This window comes from Microchirus variegatus, assembly GCF_963457635.1.
Source record: "Microchirus variegatus genome assembly, chromosome: 14".
Taxonomy (NCBI): domain Eukaryota; kingdom Metazoa; phylum Chordata; class Actinopteri; order Pleuronectiformes; family Soleidae; genus Microchirus; species Microchirus variegatus.
In genome coordinates, this window is record NC_139815.1 from 17,438,217 (window position 1) to 17,458,074 (window position 19,858).

Consider the following 19,858-nt stretch of genomic DNA (forward strand, 5'->3'; position numbering starts at 1 on the left):
TTATCCATGTTTGTTTGTTTGGTTTTAAACAGCATGTCATTTCTGAGGATGTAATTAGGAAATGATTAGATTTTGGTGATGATCCAGGCAGATTTCTTTTAAAACAATTGTTAATCTTGTGAGAGAGGGAAGTGCGTTGACGTTGGGGGAAACTGAGCATCCTTGGCAGAGGTTTGTGGATTCGGAGTGCTATCTCTAGTTTTAATTGCAGTTGATTTCAATTTCATTCATAGTCCCTAACCAGTTTGAAATTAAATAACTCCATGGTTTGTCTTTGGTGGCTGCTTTAAATTAACTTAATGCACAAACCTGCGCCAAGGCCACTCAGCTTCCCATTGTGTCAAACCACACCCTTATCTTGCAAGTAAATAGAGAAATAATTTGTCTATTTCCCCCCTTTCTTCAGGGTTTTAATACAACACAAGATCAGCAGGAGCATGAAGTGCTCATCAGCTTAGCTCTTAACATGCTTTCTTTAAAAAAAAAAAAAAAATAAGGCCTTTATTTGTCTTTGTGTAAAGATTATACTGTATGCAATATATAACTGCATGCTTGTTATGAGGAGAATGTGACAGTGGAAAGATAAGGCTTGGAACAATGGAACGGAAAACACACACAAAAGTAGAAAGAAATGCTGTGCCGAAATGGGCTTTCACAGTTGAAGACCGTATGTGTGTGTGTGTAAAACACACCATACATAAATAGGCTAAAGATGTCAATGGCTGAGCTGATATTTCCATTTTTCCTTTTATATTAAATTACCTACAGATAAATAATAACAATAATAAAAAAAACAACACAGACAGTATGCTATGAAAATCTGTTTATCATTACAGACAAGTTGTGTTCTTTCATTGGAGAGAAGAGACAGAGACAGGCTACATTACCGGTTATTAAACATATACAGTACGTAGCTCCTCACAACTGCACATCACGTGGCTCTGGTAGACGTTTGCATTAAGCCACAAACCATGTTTCTAGTTATACAAACAAAGCAGTGAGAGGAATACCTGCAGAGTTCCTGAGAGAACTTGACTGTGAGAGGTGGGACGGATGACAAAGGACCGACAATGAGGGTTGTTGTTGCCAGATTTTCTTAAGGCTTTAAACCCACTCAATTCATGTCATGACAGGACATTTTCAATGAAAATATTGCTAAATATAAAATTTTGAATAGGGACAATAGAAATTAAGTGTATACGGATTTCCTAATCCAGCAGTAACATACTTAGTTCCACTCCACCATTATATGACAAACATTATTTTTCGCATGATAGTCAATGTTCCTCAAGACATGATCTTTAAAGAGTTTGAGGGAAACGTTCACCTCCTTTTTTCCAGACGCACTGTAATATTAATACATTATTAAAGAAAACAAGAGATGATTACACATCCAGCAAACCAGTCACCCTCATACACTGTGACCTGGATGCCCACAGGAGCTTAATAAGAGAACAGACAGATAGCCCTTTTAAACTATGATGTTCATCCCCCTTTATTAATGATCATGATGATTTTTTTTTTGTTAGTAGCTGCGTCCAAACATGGTGTAAAACTGGGCAGGCTTCTTGCAGTTGGCGCACACCTGATCAGGTTGCAGCTTCCTCAGGGGAGAGAAGGGGATACAGAGGCTCTTCGCTCCCATGGATGGAGCTCCAGGCTCCTGGTCCTGGTCCCTGATAAAAACAAGAGCACATAAATCTAAGCTGGTCGGGATAAAGGGATAAACTATGGTAGCACAATAAAGAAACAAGGCTCTTTGATTGCAGTGGTTTACATTTTCCTACTTTCTTGTAAAGAAACTGAAATACACATTGCTATTGTCTGAGCTGCACACATATTCAGGGCGAGACATTAGACTTACTTTGTAGTAATTTTCTTGATGGAATCCTCACAGGGAATTTCTCCACAGAATGGGATTTGAACAACCTATAGAAAAAAACGACAACGGTAATTTACTGTCGGGTGAGGACAAACTAGAACATGTTGCTCAATGTGTAGGTTATGTTAACTCACTTTGCCCTGGTCCAGTTCTTTCTGGAACTCTTCCATCGTGTCTGCTGCCACCATGTGTTTCTGCAAATCATCTGAAGCTCTGACAAAAACAAAGGTTTTGTTGTTAATAGCAGCGATATCTACTGATGATCACATTAGTCTTATAGCAATACAATACAATCAATACGATGTAGGGAGAAGTGACAGGAACACAAGTGAGTAGCTGATCTTCAACTACTTTGTCAGAAAAATCCAGTGTCTGGTGAGTATTCTGACTTGTGGTGCTGTATCTCACTTGTTGAACAGGAAGTTCTGAATGTCCTCCAACATGGTGGCCAACTTAGTCTCCGCCTCTGCCTCTGGAACGGTCATTTTTGCGCCCGTGTCTCTGCGCACTGCAACAAACTGACACTGCTTCATGTCTTTAGGGCCGACTTCCACACGGATTGGAACTCCCTGGACAACAGACAAGTGTGAAATTACATTTTTATATCATGGTGTGGCCTTTATGTGTTTAATATGCAACCATTTGTTCAAATGTGACATTTTTTCGTTTATACTGTTGGTCTGCAGCTTAAAATGTGCTTACTATCACATCTGTCAAGTTATAATATCAATTATTCATGCTGTCATGGTGATAATGACCTTGAGCTCCCAGTGGTTGAACTTCCATCCTGGAGAATAGTTATCTCTGAGGTCACACTTCACCCTGATGCCAGCCTGCTGCAACCTGCTCAGGTATTTGGAACACTTGTCCAACAGCGTTGCCTTCTCCTCCTCTGGTAGGGAGGCTGTGATTCCACATGGGATTATGACAACCTGAAAAAGAATAGACAAGTTTTAGGAATGTAAATATTTTCCTGTATGCACTCGTGTTTATCTATTGCATTATTATGTCCATGTGTGAGAATGAGTGAGAGAATCTACCTGTAGGCAGGCGACCCTGGGAGGAAGCACGAGTCCCATATTGTCACCGTGGACCATGGCGAGGACGCCGATGGTCCTGGTTGTGAGTCCCCAGGAGTTTTGGTAAGCATACTCCTTCTCGCCTGGCCTTTTCGGATCCTCAAATACGATCTCAAACATCTTAGAGAAGTTCTGGCCAAGATGGTGGGATGTAGCACCCTGAGGAAGCACAAGGAAATGACAACAGTGAGATGACTTTCCTTAAAAATATTACCGTATTATGGGTTAGATGTGAAATTTACAAATACCTGAATGGCTCGGCCGCTGGCAGAGATGAATGCCTCCACGGTGGTGGTGTAGTCTCCACCTGCAAACTTCTCCTTCTCCGTCTTCCTCCCTTTTACCACGGGTATCGCCATCAGTTCTTCATATACCTTGGCGTACAGTTCCAGGATCTGAAGCACCTGTTTACACACAAACAAAACAATAAATAATCACCCTTTATACAGTAGAAGTGCTGCATGTACTGTAGTCGACGACAACATTGCACGATAACAATGCTTGGGGGTCTGTTACCTCTTCAGCTGCCTCCTCTTTGGTGGCAAACGCTGAATGTCCCTCCTGCCACAGAAACTCACGTGTCCTCAGGAAGGGCTGGGGGTGTTTGAACTCCCACCTCTATAGGGAGGAAGAGCAGAGTGAGGAAGGATATAACCAGCAGCTGTAGTGCCTTTTATCACCAACCCATAAAAAAATAAGTACAATGGTGAAGTGATAAAAATATGGACACTGACCACAACGTTACACCACTGGTTGAGTCTGATTGGCAGGTCTCTGTGTGACTGGACCCATTTTGCATAAGCTGGGTACATTGCTGAAGTAAACAAAGACAGAGGTTCATGCCAACACCACAGAACAGCAAGTCTTCACTTACAGCTTCATGAAATCCAGTACAACAACATTGCTCACCTGTCTCACTGGTGGGTCTGACGGCAATGGGCTCTGCTAGCTCGGTTTTTCCTGACCGAGTTACCCAGGCAACCTGACAGGACAGACATTAATAGATTATTGCTAGTGTTTCAGTACAATTATAAAAAAAAAATCTCATATTGCAATTATTATTTCCTCCCATGTTTACCTCTGGGGCAAAGTCAGCAATGTGGGACTTCTCCTTCTCAAGAGCAGCCTGAGAAACGAACATGGGGAAGTAGCAGTTCTCCACACCCAGTTTCTTTATTTCCCGGTCAAAGAACTCCTTAATCGACTCCCAGATGGAGAAGGCCCAGGGCCGCAGCACATAGCAGCCGCTAACATCATAATACTCGATCATCTCTGCTTTAGTGATGACCTTAATGAGGAACAGCAACAATACATTGGTTGAATAATCGTCATCATCATCAAGGAGTAGAAAATCAGATACATTTACTAAACTCACCTGAGAGTACCAGTCAGCCAAGTTCTCCTCTTTCTTGGCCTCCAATCCCAATCTGACAAAAGAAAGACCGATAAGAAAAATTAAAAACTCATTTCAAACATACTGTTTTACAGAATTAATATCCTACAAATATTTTAGCATTTTATAGAAATTGCACTAAAGGACAGAACTGATTGAGTACTGCACATGTAAATTTACATACATATGTTCAGTTGTAGCTACACTACATTGTTTAAAACAACTAACAGTCACTCCAAAGCTAACCAGCCATGCACAGCCAGTAAACCGTTTTCCTGGTGCTAACTGACCAAACAATGAAATGGAACAATAGCATCTTTATTCTTCTGTTCTGATCTGAGGAACAAATTATTTATGTACTTTTTGCATCTTACATGAAAAAAACAGTTTGACAGATACTCAAAGTCAAAAGGGAACTATTGTCTCCATTCACTGTAAGTGAATTTTTAGCCATGCTAGCAGCTCAGACAGGGGGTTTGTACATGCTCACATACTAATGCTAAGCAAGTATGATGTTCAGTGTTTTCACAATCTTAGTTTAGCATGCAGGCCAGAATCTCCATGGTTTGTAGCCGTTTCACCATAAAGTGAAATTTTGACCTGCTGGTGGCATTTACGTAAAAGTCAGTTAACGATAACAATTCATCCTTAGAAAAACCATGAATATTCCTACCAAAGGTCGTAATACATCTAATAAAACTGAAGACATTTCACTAAAAGAGAGAAAAAAAAAGGTAAACCTTGTGCATTCGACAGAAAACGTGGGATTCATCTTCTGTGGAATGCTTGTACAAAATGTTTTTGGTCTAAAGTCACAACGTCCCCATAACTAGAAAATAGCTAAAATTCTAGAAATAAGCAGTGGTGCAGTGCGAGCAATCAAACTTTAAACCCAAGGCTGACGGCACACACCAGACAAGCATAACAAACGCACAACAACCATTTAGACTCACCAAATGGATTATAAAAATGTTCTTCAGTTATTTATCTACAGCAGCTTAGAGTCGTTCTTACAGATGATCCGGCTTCAGTATCCAAGTAGCAAAGAGTAGCAGTTGAATAACACTGAATTTAAGTTTGCACTTCGTGAACATTGACCCAACCTTTATGCCGAGTCCAGCATTTAAAAAAGAAAAAGAAAAAAAAAGGCAAAAAGGTTCTCCAGATTCTACCAAGAATTCCACAAGTACTGTCCTTCCAAGTTACGTATTCCAACTCAAAAGCATAGAAATTATGTATTCATGTATACATGGCTCAATTCCAGTTTGAGTTAGCCCATACTTTTTCCTCCTTCCATATTTTCTTCTACAACTGTCCAGCCAAAACTGTATGTAAGGTGTGAACTTGTTTTGCATTTAGTCTGAACACACAATTAAAAACAAGTCGGCATGAAGACTTTTTATTGACTCATTCTGAACATACTAGTCAATTTATGCCCAAGTATTTCCTGAAATAACTCTAAAAATTTAAGTGTTAAATTTGGGGTTCACAATTTAAGAAATCAATGGGACAGGTAACAGCTGCACTCATGGAGACTGAAAAAAGTTCTAGATAAAAAGTTGAGATGCAAAAAGTAAAACAATAATTTGCTCCTCAATATATATATATATTCTTTTTTACGTGAATGGTCTTTGTAAATAGCATAATAACATTTTTCCAAACGTAATTCTGTCTTCAGTAAAGAATGTCTGGGTTTACTTCTAGATTTCTCTTTTCACTTCCGTCCAGTCTCTCACCGTGTTTGTTTCTTGGATCCCTGCCCATCTCCTGAGCCTCCAGCTCCTCCTGACGACTCCTTGCCCTGACCACCTTTCTCTCCTTTACCCTTCTTAGCTCCTCCTGCTCCTCCTCCTCCCTGTTTCTCAGACTTGTTCTCCTTCTCCTTGCGGTTTTTGTCCTCTCCACCAGTGGCTCCAGCAGCAGCTACTGGTTTGTAGTCCTCTCCGGTAAGAGACTTGTATTTGGTCTTCAGTTCCAGCAGAGTCTTGACTGCTTCATCCACCTTATCCTGAAATAAGAACAAGTTGTTTTTTTCTCCCTCTCAACTAAAAGCTGTATTGTATTCTTAACTGTGACTGGTGCCTTACCTTGGGAGCCTTCTCAGACTTTAACTTTCTCACCAGCTCCCCCTGCTGGGCCACCTGGGAGAACAGCTCCTGGGCCTGTGGAGGAGAACTGGACTGGATTGTTGGAGGGCTGGATTGGGCAGGGGCAGGGGTAGCTGGGGCTTGTAGACCTGGTTTGTAATCCTGTCCAGTCTGCTGTTTGAACTCTGCCTTTAGAGCCAAAAGCTCCTTCACTGCAACGTCTACCTGATCCTGATGAATGGTCAGCATGAAGGGAACCACATTATCAAAGCAGCAGTAAAAATGAGCACAACTATTCAACACTACAAACAGTCTCAAGGTAGGGGAAAAATCAGAAGCCCCACCTTTGGGGCTTTTCCAGTCTTCAGTTTCCTCACCACCTCTCCCTGTTCTGCAACCTTCTCATAGAGGTTGGTGGCAGCAGGGGCAGAGCTGGGGCTGCTCTGGACTGTAGCAGCGGTGGCCGTTTTCTGGACTGGAGCAGCGGTGGCCATTTTCTGGACTGGAGCAGCGGTGGCCGTTTTCTGGACTGGAGCAGGGGTGGTGGTTTTCTGGACTGGAGCAGCTCCAGGCTTGTAGTCCTGACCTGTGACCTGTTTATACTCTGCCTTTGCAGCAAGCAGCTGTTTCACTGCTTCATCCACCTGGTCCTAGAGAAAAAAAAGGAATGAATGATACTGTTAGTACACAGCAGTTTTTCATAATCCTGCAATGGTTGAACACTGTTGTAAAAATCAAATGCATAAAATATTTGTAAGAAAAAGTTTTCGTCCTACAATAAACACATAATATAACACTACATTTCCTATAAATTACTATAATAACTTTTTTACTATATCAATCGATTTGTCATTGTTCATTTATTAATACATCAACTTTGTTGTTCATTTGATTCATAGTCTACACATTTCAGCTCAAGCCGTTTCTCAAAAACAAGAAATTTGTAGATGAATATTTGTGTTTAGAATAATGAGCTACTAATTATGTGATAATCAATGACTAATCACACCGATAATCTAATCTTATATTCTGTATGCCATGGGGTTTAATGAGCACAGTTCTCTTCTCACTGCCATGCTGCTTATGGATACCTTAGGAGCTTTCTCAGACTTTAATTTCCTGACGACCTCCCCCTGTTGTGCCACACGTTCATAAATGCCCGAAGAAGAGGACGAGTTGGTGGCAGGGGAAGCAGCATGGAAGGCGATGGTGGTTGGGGTCATCCCTGGTTTGTACTCCTGACCGGTCAGTTTCTTAAACTCTGCTTTTAGGCCAAGGAGCGTCTTCACCGCTACATCAATATGGTCCTGGTATCATCAACAAACCAACTTGTTGTTGCAAGTCATTACGAATATGCATGTGACATGCAAATGGCACGGGGGCACGATAATTTACTTGACAAATGCTTGCGACCACGGAAAATGATGGGATAAATGACTCGATATCCATCAATGGACAAACGAATTGGCAGACGGGGGATGATTGAAGACCGACGTGGACATGAACTGTGAATGCAGGGGCAGTTAAATGGACAAAGGGTTGGTCATGACTGGCCAAATGACTAATTACCTTTGGTGCCTGCTCAGCCTTCAGTTTCCTGACCAGGTCACCCTGCTGAGCAACACGGGTGAAAAGACAGGTACTGGTGTTGACTGGAGTTGTGTGTGCAGGAGCAGCTGAGGCAGGAGGGGCCATGCCTGGCTTATAGTCCATACCAGTCTTCTCCTTAAACTGGGTCTACAAAAACAGAGAAACAATATGGAAAATCATTAAGATGATTAATAGCAAGTGTATGTATATGTAGTTTAATTCTGTTTTACTTAAAGCCAAAGCACCTTCAAAGAAAGAAGTAGCTGAACTGCTTTGTCCACTTCATCTTTTGGGGCTTTGGCAGTCTTCAGCTGGCGGACAGCTTCACCCTGAGCAACAATGCTGGAGAACAGGTCACCGCCTGAAGCTGAGGCAGGCACTGCGGCAGCAGTTGATGCAGCCTTGGTGGGAGCTGCAGTCTATGATGAGAGGCAAACCAAGGCAATTTTATTTTATTGATGAAGCAATTTCGATAAACAAATTAGATTCAATGTGCTTTATAGAGACATTGAAAACACAGAGACGCATTCGAATCTGTAATTTTTTTTAAAACAATTTCCTCGTGTCTGGCATCACAATTGCAGTAATAAGTAACAAAAGGTTTAAATATGTGATTTGTAAAGATAGTTTAGTTCAAAGCACTTGTCAATGCAAGGTTTTCAAAGTAAGTTAGCATTACAAATGAAGACTGTTGACCATTGATTTATAACCAAATTGGGGTTTTCTTCAAAACACACTCACTGTGTTGCTAGTGGTCTGGCTCTTGCCCTTGTCCTTGGACCCAGCAGTCGGCATCTCCTTGGTGTGACCATCAGGGATGTAGAGAAGGACACAGGGACTCTCCTTACAGCTGTTAGGACTACATATGTTCACCACAGTTAGACACAGAAACAACAGCATATGTGAGCAGATTCAAATGTGTTTGTTTATTCTTGGTCTCGAGAGAAAATAAAACTGCTCAAAACAAGTATTAATAGACATTTTGAGTGTCCTGTGTCCACTTGTAATAGTTTCTTCTGCACTGATCTTATATATCATATATATATATATATATATATAAATAAATAAAACACGACATCATGCCTGATCGGAGGATTTGTCTGCTGGTACTGATTTGTGCGAGAATCGGTGCGTCTAAAAGTAATTCAAAGCTCTACTCACACTGCTGCAACATGAAATGGGATTTAACCATTAAAAAAAAGAAATCATGTGATGATCAGTGTTCCTATTGTGGCACTGGCAACAAATGAATCACTGGATCCTAATAAGTGAAAACATTCAGTTCACTGTGATATCAGCAGGCCAGAGACTGTCAGCCAAATAGTCTCTTGTGTGTCCTGAGGACAAATTGCATTCATGCATGCTTAGTGACGTGGCCACTTGTGTCCCTAAACCTCCTCCAAATGTTGTTTTTCTCAGCAAATTAGATCTTTACTTAGGTGTGACCGGATCACTAGAAAGCGATGTTATAACGAGTCTGAACGGGGTTACAAATGGACTCCTCCTCCTCACCTGACAGGCTCATAGGGCTGGTCACAGATGTAGAAGCCTCGTCTCTGGAGCTGAATGACATCACCTTTCTTCAGGTTCTTCAGACAGGGATCTCCCAGCATCTTCTCCTCCAACTGAAAGAATGAGGTAGTGAAAAATAGAAAATTTAATTTTTAACCATAGTAAAAGTCAGACTTGATGGCATATATTTTAGGAAAAGTGTGAATGTACACAGACCTTGCTGTTTTTATTGATGAATTCTTTGAAGTCATCATCTTTGGTGATGACAGCTTTGGTGATGAGAGGCTGGTAGTTGATGCAAATGGTGTGCAGGAGCGGGGCACTGTTAGTGTCGGCAAGCCACGTGATCTTTGTTGTCTTCTTAAAGTCCTTGTTGTCCAGGTTGAGACGAGCCGCCATTGAAACGACCTTACCGTCAGCCCCTCTGAGTGGTGAAAAGTGTATCATAAAGTTTAACACGACAGAATTAACGATTGTCAACAACTACATAGATCATAGACTACATAGACTTGATCACACGTACTTGTTGATCTTGGTGATGACGAGGTTGCCCCAGTTGATGAAAGTGACCAACTCGCCCTCAGACAAGGTCTCAGCATCTGCACCTTCAATGAAAACTCGTGGTCCATACCAAACGTCCTTCATGCCCACCTCGGTGTTCTGGAGGAACACAAAAATTTATGATTTTTCGCAATATTCTTATGGCATTTGACATAAAATATCTAAAACTAGTACAATGGTTATTTGAATCAAACATAATATTGAAGGAGGAAAGAGATGACTAACCTTGGGGTGTTTCGCTACTTGTTTCATTTCCTCTACAGCCTCTGGGATAGAGACAGGAACAGAATAGGAGGCAGACAGAGCCGTGTATCTGGGCGCAACTGGATCAATAACCTAATATACACACACACACACACACACACACACACACACACACACACACACACACACACACACACAAACATACACATATGCACAGACATAAAAAAACAGAGAAAAAACAGGTCAGTAAAATAAGACGACTGATACTTTATGAGATGACCACAAATAAATTCATGAAAAGGCAAAAGGCTGAAACAAATGAGACGGGCTAATTCAAAACAGAAAAAAATACCCCAACAAGACAGGCAAGTGGAGAAAGAAAAATCTGATTACATGGGTAATTCATGTCTGTTTGCAGGTGGGATAACAAGCCTTTGTTCAGCTGCTTATTCAGCCTCCATCCTTTTCCACTATTTTACCAGCCAGCTTGCCAGAAGCATGAATGATTTGCACTTAACAGATAGTTTCATCACAATGTTGTTCATATTATACCAGACCACTATGTTCAACAGGTGGATGCTGCCAAATCATCATCTTGGAGCATCACATTGAAAGATATGGTTCTACATTTGATATTATACTTCATTCACACCTGCAGCCTGTGGCAGTGATTTAGGACAATTAACTGTGAAACACTTCATTAACATAAATGTTGTACACTATAAATTAAATTGAAGTGAATGTCGACATTATAATTCTCAGCTGCTGGCTCAAAAAGCTGCAATGGAGTCTCAGGAAGGAGGGGAGTGCAGAGATGGAAAAGGAAGGCATGAAGAGTGAGGACCAGAGTTCCCCATCAAGAGCGTTTGGATTTTGGTTTTGGCCCAATGATTTCAAACATTATAACCATTCTTTGTAAGCGGTCAGCAGAAGAAATATATCATTAATGGTTAAATATTAAAAGGGTATAAGATGAGAAGAGGGATGTGAATTATACAGAGGTTTTGAAGACTGTTTTTGACCCCCAAACTGCAGAACTTTAGCAACACCAACTTAACACAACAATCATCCATCAATTCATGTTTCTATCAAATATCAACTATTCTGCCATGACATAAGGTCAGTACTGGGGCCCAAAACAAAGATGCTGTCTCAAACCCAAAACTATTTTCCGAAGCACATTTAGGCTTTTTTACTTGGGAAAGAAGTATATAAAAAGTATGAGGACAACACTGATGGCAAGGGAGCACGTAAGAGGGCGCGGGCCTCTGTTACCCAGTTTATAAAAAAGCCTTACATTATTATTCTGGATTTTTCTTCAGTGTCCTACACAAAGACAAATGAATTAGATAGCTAGTAGAGATTCACAACTCTTCTGCTCTTATGCCTCTCGTCTTTGTCTTTAACAAGTGACTCATCTTTTAGAAACCACTTCCTATTTACAGTACAGTCATACTATCTGCTGTTTTAAATATCTGTTGGGCTGGTAAAATAGTGAAGGCTACAGGCAGATTTTCAGATAAACCAGCCATGACCAAAGCCAAGAAGGAATGGGTGAAAATGAGAAAGACAAAGACGAAGAGGAGGAGTAGGAGGAGGTGGTGGAGGAGGAGTACCTTTAGACAGCTAATTGGCAGCTTGGAAACAGAAGAGTGAGATGCTGTTCAATGTCAGATATAAAAGGAAGGAGGAAGAGAAGGAGGATAAAGGTAGAGACACAATTACACAGAATGGACTGACAGTTTCTATTCATCATTCCATTATGCTTCTCATACTCGCACTTTTTTGCCCTTTACTCTTCATTTAAAACCAGTGGGTTGTTCTCCCATTGAAATTTAAAAGCATACATATAAACACTACATACGGTATAAATTCACATTGTCCAAGGTTAGCTTGGCCCATCAACAATGAAAGGTTGATCCAGTCACACATCAACCATGTATATCATGGTTTTCCAGGTCTGTGTTCCTTAAACTGCCTTAATATTGGACCATCCAAAATGAACAAATTTAATTGCCCTCATCTACTGTCCCACTAACACCTTAAATGCAATCAAGTGGATGTGAAAGGGAATGAAACTTGGCTGGGAGGAGAGAGTTAGTTAAACATGCACAGGAGGCTTCTTCAAAAACTGAAGCAGATGTTAGTTCCTCTATCTCTAACCAAACGCAACCATGATTTTCTGGAGAATCATCAGAGTCCACAATCAGCCATAACATAAATCTCAAGTAACACTCGTTTGACATGAGGAGGATAAAACCTACTGGATCTCACTCATCAGGTTTACACCTTCTACCTGACTCGGGGATGAAGCAGCAAGAGCCAGCGAGGACATACGACACAAGCAACACTAACGTCAACACAGATGGAAACGAGTGATGACACAATATGTATACAAACTGTGGGGTATGAAATGTAGCAGCTGTGTTGGTTTGTGGTGGTTTCATTGTTATTAGTGACAATATGAATGGAGATGGAGTAATGGGGGGGATCAGGGGAGGAGGCAGCAAATTAAATGTATTGTACAGAAATTAGAGAAGCAAAGCAGAAAGAAGCCATGCCAGCAGTCACAGCCGAGCTCTGAAACTTACATTCAGTGTTTAGGTGCACTTTCATGCATCATAATTTATTCTGATCCAATTGAGTAGTTTGTGGTTAAAACTGACCTCACGTATTTGTTGGCAATGTTTACGTGGTAAATTAATTGATTCATAATAAAATAGATGAAGAATTAAGATCACGTCTCTTAGTTTAGAGGTTTCAAAAATATTATCTTCGATTGTCTAACTTCACTGGCCAAGCAAGATGAAAATAAAAATAACCTATTACTGATCACTGGATTCAAACAATGACACCTTGGTATGAGACTTACCTTCTTATTAAAGGCCCAGATCTTGTCCCACTCCATGTTCACCACAGAACGCGATCCTCCCTAGAAAGAGGTATTTCATGGATATCACAAAGGATACAACATTGTCACTTACTGTTGGCATAGAATACAGCATCCTGATGTCCAGAACAGTATGTTCTAAGCCAATACTTAAAGGTGTATTATGTAATAAATCTAAAGCAACTGGCCATAAGATCCTCTTAATATGTCACAGAGAAATGTCCATATAACAAACTGAACTCACCAGCAACAGTACAGCCAAAATATTTGCATTAAAAAAAAATCTTTTGCAGACTGCAAATCATGTTTATGTTTTGAAATCCTGTTTTGGCATGTGGCGCCACCTACCGCCGTCTACCAATCATTGCAGTCAGTAGAGTCTCAGCTGCCAAGCAACCACGGATTGCCAATTACGTCAGAAAACAAAACCTAAAAGACCTCGGTATTCTGAATTTGAATGTAGTAACCATTTTTGGTCACATTCTTACATATGGCACCTTTAAGAGTTCCTAGATGAGAAAGGCTTACAACATTCATTTTTTTGTCAAAGAAACTGAACCGTGTGTGATCATGAATTCATGTATGACGTTCTTGTCACAATACCACCGAAATGTCAATAAATCACATTTTTGTAGCATAATTTGTGCTTGAAAACAGTGCTAGACTCAAATTATACTAAATATATTTACTCACGAAAAAACAGAATATGTAAGAATTACTTCAAATAAACTAAAATAACTAAAATAAACATAAATCTATGTTGCATATTTTGAATACAACTAAAGTTATATGTACCTGGGCTGCTATAAACTGTTTCAGACCCTCCACAGTCATTCCTCTCCTCAGGACTCCTCTAACAGTGGGGAAGCGAGGATCATCCCTGGAGGAGTCAAAAGAGAACATTGAAGAAAGGAAAAACATAAAGAGAGCAGAAGAAAGGGAACGCAGTGAGAAATTACATGAACCTACCATCCATCAACGTATCCCTGGTCAACAAACCAGGTGAGCTTCCTCTTGGAAAGCACAGTGTTATTGAGGTTGAGTCTGGCATATTCCCAGATGTAAGGTTTCCTGATGCCCAGCGCTTCGATTATCCAGTAGAACTGCTCGTCGCGGTCGTGGTACTCGGTGGTCCTGAGAGCATGGGTCACACCCTCCAAGCTGTCCACGATGGGGCAGGCAAAGTCGTATGTTGGGTAGACACTGCAGGAAAAGACATGCACCGTTTTCACTATGACATCCCATAGAATGTTTAAATAATCCAACAATGAATGGAAATACTCGATATACATTTTTTGAAGAAATTGCATTGGGATTGCTTCGTATGAAGGGATAGGCTGAAAATATAACTTAATTTCCACTGTCACCGTGAAAACTCTGCAGAGGTCATTAAAGGGCTGAATTGAGGGATGTTTTGATGTTTTAATGAAGTTTCTACGTCGAAGTACGTGGAACTAATAAGTAATAGACAATTTGTGTGTCTGAAGTACGTTTCAATTAATTTAAGTAAGAAACCGTCTTTGAAGAAAGTTTAATATTTTGGAAAGTATAAAATATTCCAAAATTCTTATAGACTCAAGGTCCTAATTGAGCTGAACACTTTGAAGTTTGAATGTTGAAGAATGTGGAGCTAATTAAAGGACTAACATGGTGGAAGAGGAACATATAGTGGGATTCTTTGCAGTATCATGTCAGAATCATGTCTGGATTCATTCACACTGTAAAGAGATAAAAAAGGAAGAGTGCCACGTGTGCTGATCTCATTATACAAAAGTAACATGGGCATCAGTGTAAATAGCGACTACAAATAAACTGAGGTACGAGTGCTGAGAAGTGTAAAAATCAGTTTTCTCTAGTCTCTAATGCGTCCTGAGAGGCCAAGCTTCCACTTGGAGCTGTGAGAGCAAAGGTGCTCCATCACCCTCCACTTCCTTGAAAATGCTTCAGATACTGAGCAACAACTACTTCACTTGAGAACCATGGCTCTTAGGTGTTAAATCATAAATCTGCCGTTTTTACACTTTAAGAATAGTAAGTCCAGTACTTGTAGTTCTTCCCGGTGCGGGGGTGGCTCTGGTTCTTGCAGCGGTACAGGGTGGGGTCTCTCATACATCCATTGTTGGACTTCATGTCAATCTTGGCCCTCATGCAACAGGTCTGACCATACACTGTTCCAGCTTTCATCTCGGACCACATCTTCATGTTCTGCTCCAATGCTGCAAAGAAGAGATAAAGAGGTTTCATATTACAGACAGCTCAGGCATTAGCATCATAAAGCTTCAGTTTTCCCTTTGACTGGTAATGGTGCTGCCGTCTCTGTGCGTACTGTTATCTCTGCATTTAGAATCAGCGCGCTGCTCCCTCTCCAGCTTCATCTGTTCAGGTGGTGTGTTGTCGATGTAGGCCTTGCCCTCAGTTAGCATCTTTTCAGCAAATTCCATGATTTTGGGGAAATGGTCGCTCGTGTAGGTAAATTGGTCAGGATGAATCTGAAGCATGGAAACATCTTCCAGGATCACCTGAAGAGAAGGATAGGGAAAACCAGATTTTTTATTTATTTATTTTCATTTAAATAATAATACAAACGTCAAAACTGATTCTTACATCTAAAACAGAAGTGTGTAAGAAATTAAACAATTATCTTTTCCCATTTGTGTAATGCATCACCTTCTCAAAGTCCTCCTTTTCCTTATCTGGGTTGGTGTCATCGAAACGCATGATGAGCTGGCCTTTGAATGTGAGCTGGTAGTGCTGGTTGAGCAGAGCAGCCTTGGCATGACCAATATGCAGGTATCTAGAAATGGTAAAAATAAAAAATGTCCTGTTAAGAAGGGAACCAAACTCCAACTGCGTGAACACACAGATTATAAACAATCAAAAAATCCCTAAATCCTGTGCAAGACTCACCCACTCGCCTCAGGAGGGAATCGGACCACCACCTTGCCCACCTCAGCTCCTGGCAAATCAACAAACTTTCCAACATCCTGCTTCTTCTCACCTGACTGATGAACAGAGACAAAGGCGGTCAAGATTCAATTACAATGCGTGAATGGAAATCTGACCCACAGCAGTTTAACAATTGAATCATAAATATTTAACACTTAAGTCAGTTGCTGCCTTCCTCACTTTCTTCAGATAATTAATACCTTAATCCATCTCCTGTGTAGCACATTCATTGTCATCGTTTTTCTTTTCTTGTTGATAAGTTTCCAGTACCAAACACAGTTCTCTAAATGTTGTAAACTATTAAAGAAAGTTCAACTTACATTGGATTTGTTTGCTGAATGTTTCTTAGCAGTGTATTTGCTGCTAACAGCAGAAAAAGCAACCTGTGAGCTCAGGAAAGAGAACCAGCGATTGATGTGGGAGAAGGAATTTCCCTGGCTGGACCATTCCTCATGACCTGCAGACAAAACATGCACAACCTGTAGAGTTACATTTCAGCCTCTTACCTGTAGAAATACACACTTAAGAAGGGGTCACCTGTGTGCTACTTCAAGGTTACCGAGTAGTGTAATAAATAACTTTGACAGTTTCATATGAATGAGCACATTTGCATTTTGTTCAAAATCGCATATGTAACACTTTTGTATCACTTCATTAACATTTGGTAGCTTGGGATGTACAGTAATCCTGCAACTCGGAAAGACATGTAATGAGAACTTGGCTTGAAGCAGGTGTAGAGTTAAACCAGTAAGGATATGAAGTGGTAAATCCTGAATGGCACTGACCTTTCAAGGCGGCCCAGACAGAGAGGTCAGCGAGGGTGACAGCATGTCCGACCAGGAAAGTTCGCAGGGAAAGGACATTATCCAAATTAGCCAGTGCCTCAGTCAAACCAGGCTGACCACACAGACGTCGAGCGCCGAACTCCAACCAGTGATCGACCTGCAGACACCAAACAGAATCTGAAATTAGAATCAAACCCCAGCAAAATCTCAAACACATACACACATACGCACCTCAGTCTGCTCCATCATGTTGGCTCCATAAAGGCCAAGAGCTGGAGCCACTCGAGCCAAGTAACGACTGATAGAGTTGGCATCACTGAACTCGATCGCACTGAGGGAGGGACAGAGAACACGGTTGATACATCAGTAGTAGGAAGTAATTACGGGATATAATGCAAAACTCAGAAGTTAAATGAAAAAGTGTGTCACATACTCAGAGACATGAAGGCGGTTGTCTTTGCCTTCTTCCACCGACACTGGCACACTGCTCTTTACATGCTCTGCTGCCAGAAGTGCCCCTGCAGAAAGGACAGTGTTTGTAAGTGCATGTTGTGAGTTGACATAAACATGGTCGATTTCTTTAAACCAGCTTCAGCCTAGAGTAAACGGAAGTGCTTTACATTCAAAAAGATGTTATGTCTTTTATCGAAGATGCTCCTCCATTTGAAGAAAAAAAACATAAACCAAATGACGGACACAGTTCACCTGTTGGAGAACCTGTTGAACTGGTCCAGGTATGTAATTTCAATGCGCCCTCCGGCATACCGTTTCACTATGACCAAACTGAAGGTTTTGTCTCAACCTGTCCAAAAGCACTATATCATAGTTAAGTAACCTTAAGTCAAATGTTTGTACTTCTGCGACGTGGCATTACTACCATCTTCTGAAGTTAGAAAACTTCCTCTCTGCCCAGTCCGTCTTTGCATTGCCAAGCAGGAACTAATTATAACTTTAACTATTAATGCACCACTGAATGACACAGTAAACCATTCTTGCCTGTGGCCATCAAAATGCATAACTCCTCCATTTAACAGCATTAACTATGCATAACAATATTTTGCCCATTCCCATATCAGCACATTCTGTACAGAGGTGAACTGCAACCCATGTTCTTATTTATCATATTGATAATGGTTTTTATATGGTACATATTAGGGTATTTTACAATTTTTTTGTAATATTTGGTACACTTTCTTCTCTGTATATTTATTAATTTGTCATGGAGCATGTATGTGACATAACGGGATTAATAATGAATTCTGATTCTGATAAAGCTGTGTTGTTATCATATGACTGGGGCAAACAGCAATATGGCTAAATTGCATGGGAGTTTTTTGTATTCCGTCACGGACATTCAGTTCACTATGAGGTTTATATTCAGAAAAAAAGGTCAAGAAAACAAAACTAGAAAAGCACTCGGAGAGCGCAGAGATAACTGCTGTCTGACCATAACGCTATCGCGTTGTAAGCAGTGATAGCGTACGGATCACGCCCAAAACTTAATCACTTGTTCCTGGTCCTATTGCGGACATTTACTGAATATTTCATCAGCATAACCTCCTTGGTGGAGACAACTATCCAGAAGAGAAACGAAAAGTTAGGAGAAGAGGAAGCACCCGCCCAACTCTCCATGTTTCAAGCTTGCATCAGCCAGCAGCGTTCACCGCACAACGCACCGCGGCGCTGCTTCATCATCAACCGCCACGACATGTCATTGAATTAGCTTTCACTGGCAGAAAACATGACAACAAGTTCACACATCCTGTTCGCATTACGAACGTATACGCCTCTTGTTAGTAGAGTTTGCTGTATACGAGTGTCACTGCGAACGTTTACGTCCACGTAGTGATTTGTAAGTGCCACGACGGCATGCTAGCTAGCGTTAGCTTTCAGGGTATGAACATACACAAACTGGCTGAGAAGGTAACCCTTCCCATTTGGTCCGACATGGACATACCGACGTCCAACCAGTTTCCATATATAGGTCAAGTTTCAGGCGTTGCTGTTTTGCTAAACTCCATCACTATTCCTTAATTCGTGGTAATATTTAATTATCATTCGACATGGGATGTGGAAGACTGACTTCAATAGAACTAACTTACATAATCTTATGCATTTATTTTATTATATATATTGTTTTTCGATTGCTGTTACGTCATGCACGCTGGATCACAAGGGGATTCCAGTAATTGTTCCAATGACTTACTACTTTTTTTTTAAGCCAGAAAATACTAACGCACTCAAACAAACATTAAACAAAAATGTTTTCCCATAATTACAGTGTCACAACAGTCTGAGACGTAGCAGCCCCTCACTAGCCCTGGCCCCTGTGTCACCGGAGCTCACATGGAACGCAGGCTGCTGCAACTCACCAAGAGGCGGATTGCTTGTGTTGATGATGAGGTTTAACGCCATATTGTAAAGTTCTTCTTTAATACAGCTGGGGACGCCTTCTCACTGTTGGACACCAAGCCAGCAAGATCCTACAGACTGAGGAAGAGGAGGACGGGACAACAACTGTCTACACCGACAGCCCACGACTGGGAGAGAGACAAAAGTAGCCAAACACGCTGCTATGAGGGTTTTTGAAGTCTTACCAACAACCACGAGGAGCAACACTGCCATCAACTGTGCAGGAGGCGCAATTATCAAAGACGCATAGTTGTTTGTGTTTATTATGTAGAATAGAAGAATAAAAAGCAAAAGGAGCCTGTCGGAATTTATTATTATTTATGTTGGTAAAACGGTCGGGGGACAAGTCATACACACAGTGCGGTGGGCATTTTGTAAAATGTGGCGGAACTACAAATAGAGACAGCGTTTGAGCTCGGACACATTTCCCAGCTCATGTCCCACAGTGTTTTGTTGCGTGTGTTGTGTCCGATCAGCGGTGGATTGACTGGACTCTTTGCAGCTCACTTATCTAAAC

The 19,858-nt window shown here is 41.0% G+C and overlaps 1 protein-coding gene across 2 annotated transcripts; it reads right to left on the reverse strand.

Moving 5' to 3' along the window:
* Positions 1 to 830: 830 nt before the first annotated feature.
* On the reverse strand, positions 831 to 19,472 carry eprs1 (glutamyl-prolyl-tRNA synthetase 1). Of its 2 annotated transcripts, XM_083900704.1 has the most exons (35): positions 19,302 to 19,472; positions 17,363 to 17,447; positions 17,161 to 17,260; positions 16,930 to 17,086; positions 16,465 to 16,601; positions 16,106 to 16,200; positions 15,866 to 15,992; positions 15,525 to 15,717; positions 15,243 to 15,414; positions 14,168 to 14,401; positions 13,994 to 14,078; positions 13,181 to 13,240; positions 10,330 to 10,440; positions 10,067 to 10,203; positions 9,760 to 9,967; positions 9,544 to 9,656; positions 8,773 to 8,890; positions 8,277 to 8,450; positions 8,011 to 8,178; positions 7,533 to 7,748; positions 6,786 to 7,091; positions 6,442 to 6,672; positions 6,091 to 6,362; positions 4,337 to 4,388; positions 4,040 to 4,249; positions 3,871 to 3,943; positions 3,696 to 3,775; positions 3,478 to 3,579; positions 3,210 to 3,365; positions 2,923 to 3,120; positions 2,641 to 2,814; positions 2,291 to 2,451; positions 2,017 to 2,095; positions 1,865 to 1,929; positions 832 to 1,676 (listed from the first exon to the last, which is right to left on the reverse strand). In XM_083900704.1, exons 1-35 carry the CDS (start codon positions 19,342 to 19,344, stop codon positions 1,526 to 1,528), a joined length of 5,043 nt encoding a protein of 1,680 aa, XP_083756830.1. In that variant the 5' UTR covers positions 19,345 to 19,472; the 3' UTR covers positions 832 to 1,525. The 2 variants fall into 2 exon arrangements, with proteins under 2 accessions (XP_083756831.1, XP_083756830.1); XM_083900705.1 differs by lacking the exon at positions 7,533 to 7,748 and having other exon boundaries at positions 831 to 1,676.
* Positions 19,473 to 19,858: the final 386 nt, after the last annotated feature.

What these genes read in the sequence shown, in the direction of transcription:
- eprs1 (XM_083900704.1), bottom strand. Translation starts at nt 19,344, where the DNA reads ATGGCGTTAAACCTCATCATCAACACAAGCAATCCGCCTCTTG. An exon ending in AGTCTGAGAAAGCTCCTAAG is followed by an intron (nt 7,092 to 7,532) that starts GTATCCATAAGC and finishes TTTTTTCTCTAG; the next exon opens with GACCAGGTGGATGAAGCAGT. An exon ending in ATCAAGAAAATTACTACAAA is followed by an intron (nt 1,677 to 1,864) that starts GTAAGTCTAATG and finishes TGTTTTTATCAG; the next exon opens with GGACCAGGACCAGGAGCCTG.